The 7,369-nt window shown below is 37.8% G+C and overlaps 1 protein-coding gene across 1 annotated transcript; it reads left to right on the top strand.

Moving 5' to 3' along the window:
* The first annotated feature begins 2,493 nt into the window (after positions 1 to 2,493).
* On the top strand, positions 2,494 to 6,663 carry LOC149783105 (uncharacterized). The gene is made up of 2 exons (XM_089931322.1): positions 2,494 to 3,484; positions 4,993 to 6,663. The coding sequence occupies exon 1, from the start codon at positions 2,534 to 2,536 to the stop codon at positions 3,458 to 3,460; it is 927 nt and encodes a 308-aa protein (XP_089787448.1). The 5' UTR covers positions 2,494 to 2,533; the 3' UTR covers positions 3,461 to 3,484; positions 4,993 to 6,663.
* Positions 6,664 to 7,369: the final 706 nt, after the last annotated feature.

Below are 7,369 nucleotides of genomic sequence, written 5' to 3'. Positions count from 1 at the left end.
AACATTCAACACTATGCCTCAACATTCAGCACTATGCCATGATAATTTTACTCAACATTCAACACTATGCCATGATAATTTTACTCAACATTCAACGCTTTATGCCATGATAATTTTATCTTTTCTTTACTGGTATAACAGCCTGGATCTAATGTCTCTGTATGTGCTTGGAAAGACAATTAGCTGGCATTTCCTCAGTTTGATATAGTCAATAATGTACAATTTAAAACCGGTCAATTAAGCACACATTAACAAAGTGTCTAGCCGTTTCTCCCGGGTATATATTTACCTATGGATGACTTGTCGAAAAATCCAACCAATTACAACACAACATACATACAGTTTTTAACATATTTGCGACATAAAAAAATAATCATAAAACATAAACAAACAAATCCACAAAAAGTTTAAACGCCATTACGAGAGGTTTTATACTCGGTTAGACTAACATTGTATCCAAAGCCGAAATAGTTGTTGATTATCATTGAGACTAGGGGTTAGGGTTAGGGTAGGGGTTGGGTATGGGTGGAAGTAAATGAGAAATGAATGCATTCGATATTTCTTTTCTATTTGTCATAACGCGTGTCAAATCATGAAATCGATGATAATGTTCATTTTTTCAACAATTTGTGTATTCATGATTTTTAAAAGTAAAAATCGTTGTGGTTTTAGAGTCTCGTCTCACTACTGTTGTTGCTTGCCAAAGTTTCATTGACGATGTATCGGTCAGAAACATTCCCTGTAATAAAGAAGTGGTCAACATTAACGGGTGGGAGGGGATATCATTTGAGGAGAGGGTTTGATTTTTGTGTTCTCCGGAAAAAATGTAGGGTACAGTTTTGTGTTTAACGCTATAGGTATGAAGTAAAATATACGTCTGATCACACACACACACACACACGCGCGCGCGCGCGCTGGTGAAAAACGCTTTGTAAGCTTTGATTAAGATTCTAACTTGCTATCGGTGTGCTGGTATGTGTGTGTATTTATGAATGCATTACTGCGCATATTTATGAATGCAATAATGTGTAATTGTTTGAAATTATTCAATCAAGCAGAATTTTACTTCTCTTCGATCTATGAAAGTAAAATATAAATTTCTCTTTGGCACATATTTTATTTTGCCACTTATCATCTTGACGTAAGCTAAGACTTGATATCTCATTCCTATCTACCATTTCGTCCGGAGTAGTTGAATGGAATAAATTCGCCACCTACACAGCGGGATAGCAATCAGCGGTCCCATTTATACGGGCACATTGTGACTGAAATCGAAATTTCGAAAACCGTACTCGCTCCAATGATCATGATCCAGCCGAGATATCTATAATTAGTAGCATAACTGTCCTCTTACAAAATGTTTTCACTGTTATATTTTTGCATTGAACTTATGAGGAGGGGATGGTAGTTGTTGTTGTGGGGTTTAACACGATTTTTCAGCACAGGATACATGGCGGCCAGTATTAATGGTGGAGGAAAACCCCGGGAAGAACCACCGACCCACGAGAAGCTACTGGCAAGCTTTCTCACATACCCACATTGGCTGGATTCGAGACTCGAACCGACGCTGACAGAGGTGAGATGGCAGTGATCCGTAACGGAGAGCGCTTTAGACCACTCGGCCACTCGGGGCCCCTGTGATGGTAATAGTTTGTCACATACCAAATGCGCCCGCCAGAATGGGTGGCCATTTCACGTCAAGATTTAAAGACGTAGTAAAGTAGATGCAATGAAATAAACATTTGCGTTGGCTTAGAAATTCATGAAAACCGACCTGTGTATGAGATTAAATTCGCGATCAAATTATTTGTTGGTTTCATTCCTGATATGTACCTGTTTGCAACGCTTGGGATAAAATAAAAAAGTGTTTTGCTAAATGTGTACTTTCTTAGATGCGTATGACACTCTGCATAATTAAGTTTTAAATCTGGAAATCTTTAGATTCCTAATAAGAAGAATATAAAAATTCATAAAACGTGAACTAATCTTTATATTTTCTTCAGAGATAATGCTTTTATAGGTCAATATAAGGTATAGTGGTTATTTGTAATCCCTGATACCGACTGGATGTGAAAATTAATTTGTAGCCAATCACATTCACGTAAATCCCTGACATCGGCTGCAAATGTAGTGAAACAAAATGACTTCAACCTACCTACCTACATACCTACCTACCTACTTACCTATGCCTCTTTTCAACCTTACAGAGTTTCCAACCTACAATTGTCAACGCTGTTGTTTTGAAATGATAACTTTTTTAACCATATTTTAACAATGTTTATTTTTTGGACATATTGCGCCACTATGAATATATAGAACAGATATATAGCTAGATACATATATTTCATACCTATACCATTTTCATGTTACAACACAAATGTAGAAAAGGTATATTATAAAGCTCTATGTGAACAAACAGTATATTTGAGATCAAAGTAAAACCTGGTTTCTGGGTAGGCTGTCAAGCTATTTAAACACATTCGCACCTGTGCGCTTTATTTCTTTAGTAACGTAGCGGTGGGATCGAGTCAAGATGAAGGTTCAAACGACAGTTCTCCTCTTGTGTTTTCTCTCTGGTGTTTTTCTATATGTTGTCCATGCAAAACCATCCCCAGAGTTAATGAAGGAGTTGATTGCTCTGGAAAAGTTTCTTGAAAAGAAAGATGGGTCAGAGGGTGCTGGTGGTCAGAATGAAAACCCGGGTGAAAAGACAACTGGCAAGAATGTGTTTGGTAGTCTTCTTGATCAAAAGGACGATGGACATCAGAATGGGGAACAAGAAAATCGACCGAGCGAGAATGAACAAGGCAAGCCAAATAACGAAAACAACAATAATGTAGGTGGTGAAGATAACACTGCAGACGGCTCAAATGGTGCTGGTGAAAAGGTTCCCCATGCAGACGAAAATGAGAAACCTACAGAACCAAACGGAGCTGTCCCACCCGCGAAACCAGAGGAGAGTGTCGCACCCGAAAATGCGGAAGAAGGTTCGGGCCCTACTGTAACTGTGGAGGAGGCACCTCAAGAACAGGGTGGTTCCATTGTAAATGGCGGAGAAGGGGAAGGAAAAAAACCTCAAGAAGGCAGTAGACCGAGTCCTTCGGAGGGACAAGCAGAGAAAGGAAGGGATCAAAGTTTTGAAGGTTTGGATGAGGTAATCAGAAAAATTAAAGACGCTCTCGACAAACTGAGCACACTCGTCGAAGCATTTCGGGCACAGTTCCAGATCGATGACCGTAAATTCAAAGAGCTTGAAGATAAAGATGAGCAAAGAAAAGTGAAAGCAAAAGAAAAATTGGGTCAGCTGAAAACTCTTGTCGAAGAATTCAGAAGCGCAATTGGAGTGAGCGATACTAGTTCAGTTGGGAAAAAGTCAATCCAAGAAAATGCTCCAGCAAGAAGCCGCATTTCTGATACAGAACTCCTCAACATAGTCCAGAGTCTTCTTACGAATAACTAAGATCCTGCAGATTATTCATTACACGTAAGTCTCTGTCTGTCTGTCTGTCTCTCTCTCTGATGACTAAATCTGCGGATTTTGATGTCTGACGGTATATTCAATTAGTGGGGTTTGGTGTCTGACAGTATATTCAATTAGTGGCTCTTGATTATCTGACGGTATATTCAATTAGTGGATTTCTTTTCATGTCTGGAATTCCTTTCACCTTTACAGATTTTCTCTATGCACTTTATTTGAAAGTGAAAACCAAACATTACACATCCTGTGTATTGCGTGTGTGTGTGATTATGATTTTTAACGTAGCTTTAACAATTTTTCAGTCATATCGCTACGATGTCTGCATTGTGGCAGTTTATAGTGATGTCTAGCACTGGGGCATCGTACTGCAGACACGTAGCATGATGTCCCACCCAGTCACATTATCCTGACACCAGCCCGTCCAGTCCTAACACTAACCTCTTAATGCTGAGCGCCAAGTCAGGTAGCTGTTAGTACCATTTTAGTAAGTCTTTGGTATGACTCGGCCGGGGATCGAAACCACGATCGCCCGCTTTCCAAGGCGGACGCTCTAACCACTAGACCACCGGAGCGGTATCCCATGTATTGATCATTTCTGTGTGATATTCTTTAGTTATATTTAAAGTAAAATGTGTGTGAAAGAGATCGGATCTTGATTCTGCATTCGAATAATGAAATTCCCGTTTTGATGAATTCATGAATTTAGTGGAGATTTTGGGGTGGAGATTTTGAAAGTTCTATCAAGACCAATCGCTCTCTCTCTCTCTCTCTCTCTCTCTCTCTCTCTGTAAATAAATATTTCATTTGTCTAAAGCGCTCTCCGTTATGGATCACTGCCATCTCACCTCTGTCTGCGTGGGTTTGAGTCTCAGATTCGGCCAGTGTGGGTATGTGAGAAAGCTTGCCAGTAGCTTCTCGTGGGTCGGTCGTTCTTCCCGGGAATTCCCGGTCTCTTCATCCACCATTAATACTGGCCGCCATGTATAGCCTATCGTGTGCTGAAAAATGGCGTTAAACCCTACAACAACAACAACAACGACAAATATTTCATGATACGTTATAGAAGCTAGAACTGAGCTGATCAATCTAAGTTCACAGCAGTCTTTTCCTTCCGCGCCCGGACGTATCGATACGTATCACAATACACAATATAAAAATATATGCAAAGAATAAAGAAGCATACGACTTATAATTAGCCATGGCCCTGGAAGGTTAAAAGTAACTTTCATATTGCTTACGCCTCTTCAGCATCTTCTTGTATATTAAAATGGAAAAATCATCGATACATCGGTAAATCGTTTCACACCTAATAAATAATCTAAATTCAATGCACGTTTACAAATTTGACTGGATGACCGTTGATAAGATAATAAAAGAAGAAAAAGAAAGACAGAAAGAAATCTGATGACGACGATAGAGTATTAGAAGCAGTACTACTACAACACAAACTTTTTCATCATACGAGAATTATAATTCTTTTATATTATTTTAGTATCGGTCACTTTATATTTCAGGATTCGGATAACGACTCTGAACCACACGAACTCTGGAAATACTTTCAAGAGAACGACCCGAGCATACAAGATTGTCCGTTTTCTAGGAAATATAAACGATATAGAAAATTTTCTTTTGAGGCTTTTTTAACGAAGTACAGTTATTTTCAACAAAGAAACAAACGTGCAATTTTTTATGACATTCAAAATTTCTACATAAGAGTCTGACCAAGAAGCGTCAACAAAATTAAAATGATGCAACTAAGAATGCAAAAAAGCTTTCGGACTGAAAATCTCGTACAGGTCTTTGGAACATCTCGTACAGTCTTTGGAACCTCTCGCACAGGTATTTGGAACATACATATTCCAAGGCAGCCATTATCAACGCCAAAAATATCGTGATTTCAGACTGTACTAATTTACCACTGCCTTAAGCAGTATTGCTTCTGGTGTATCACGTGACTACATATCGCTTTGCTTTACTTTCTTTGTATGTTTTTAAACGGGCATGTCCTTCTATTGGCAAAACTTGATTCAACTTAATAGTTTCTCAAATTTATTGTGAAGAAACGCATGTATTAGCACATTTCGAGTACGATTTTGAAATTGTTTTGTACATTTATAGTACGATTTTAATGTTTATTGCCTATTTTGAGTACGATTTTGAAGTTTTTGCACATTACGAGTACGATTCGAAGCTTATTGCACAAAATGTTCAGTAGACTTATGTGACGGATGGACTAAACCATGTCTTCGAAGAAATACCGTTTCATTTTCATTTTTATTTTATAAAATCAATGCAAAACCTCAGCTGTTGAAGCTAAAGAATTGATAATCAGCTAACATTGTAATGAATAGGATGTGAGATCAGCATGTATTTTTGTATGGAACAGTTTTGTTATCAACAGTTGTCATCACCCAACAAACACAAATCACGGATCGTCATGCCTTTGTCGTTATGCCTTCTTGATATTATCGGCCATTTCAAAAATCATTTTTTGGAATCACTTTTTTATTCAAGAACTCCTGAATTTCGTTTTTTAAGGAACACACAATTCTTTTCAGATTTAATCGGGAATGTATTACAATGAGTTTGATATTTCCCGAAAAATAGTTTTAATGCATTGTAGAAATTACTAGGACTATTTGGCTATTACTAGGACTATTACTAGGACTATTTGGCTATTACTATTGGTTATTATTATTCCGAGGCAGATCCTTATTCATGCTGCTCATGTGCGGAAAACTATGGCGTCTGTCAACAAAAACGATGGCAAAAGTTTTGAAGGGTGTACATCAATTTAATGCACATACTTTCATATACATGCAAAGCCTAAACATCTACCTTGACTTCTAGAGAACTGTCTTTATCTTGGATTTATTTCGTTATCACCTTGCACTGTCAGCAACCCTGGCTTGCAGGCAGTGTACATCAGCAAGGTTCTTAATATGGCTCACAAGTCGACTGGAGTAGCTAACAAACCATATTCTCAGCAGAAAATAGTACATGTATATAGTTCTTTTCATATCTGTTTAATAAATTTATCCAAAAAAAAGTGTGTTTACTTTCTTCTGTTGATTATCAGGGGTTTTCCAAGCACCTGCTTTATATTTCCAACATCCTTTATTCTGTCTTGCACTCCGACAAGAGCCATAAAGATGAATAAAACAGCGTTGATGTCATTAAGTTTATCTCATTAAGTTTGTACATCTGTTATGTAATGCAAAACACATTACTCACTTTACTAAAAGGCTGAGGGTTGTAGTCACTGAAACACTCTCTCTCTCTCTCACATGACGATATATATCTAAATTGTGAATGTGAAAAACTCGGTACAGTTGAAAAGAATACTCAGATACTATTTTACTTATTGACTTTTAAAAAGCAAAATATTAATTGAAATACTTTTTATTCCCACATTGTATTTAATTCACTTGAACAGCCTTAGCATGTGATATGGTGGTGGTGGTCATGAAATCATGTCACTCCGATGCCAGTACGCACGTCATTTCCACCTACGTATGTATGTATACTTGTGTGTGTGTGGAGTTGTGTGGCCAGAGACTACATAAAAATGAACAAAATATAAATTCTAATCGTTCCAGTATTTGACGTCTTTAAACAAGAAATTTCTGACTAAGTTAAACCACAACGAGCTTTTCAAACGGGTTTTACCATTATCCGCCTAGGAATGTTAACATTCTCCTCGCAAGACTGACCAAATCTGGGTGTGTACACTGAGCACGCTTTTCATGCGTGATTCATAAACACGGCTTTAGAATTTACAAGATTGAACTGGTCCCTAACATCACTGTCCTGGTCACAAAACCAAAGTTTGGGTGGTATAATAGCCATTTTCTATACTTGTGATATAAAAGCAATTATGAAAAAGCACTT

This window comes from Sinohyriopsis cumingii, chromosome 14 (genome assembly GCF_028554795.1).
Source record: "Sinohyriopsis cumingii isolate HCF-2022 chromosome 14, ASM2855479v2, whole genome shotgun sequence".
Taxonomy (NCBI): domain Eukaryota; kingdom Metazoa; phylum Mollusca; class Bivalvia; order Unionida; family Unionidae; genus Sinohyriopsis; species Sinohyriopsis cumingii.
Note: the sequence above shows the minus strand (reverse complement) of the source record. Positions and strands in the feature narration are given on the sequence as shown.

What these genes read in the sequence shown, in the direction of transcription:
- LOC149783105 (XM_089931322.1), top strand. Translation starts at nt 2,534, where the DNA reads ATGAAGGTTCAAACGACAGTTCTCCTCTTGTGTTTTCTCTCTGGTGTT.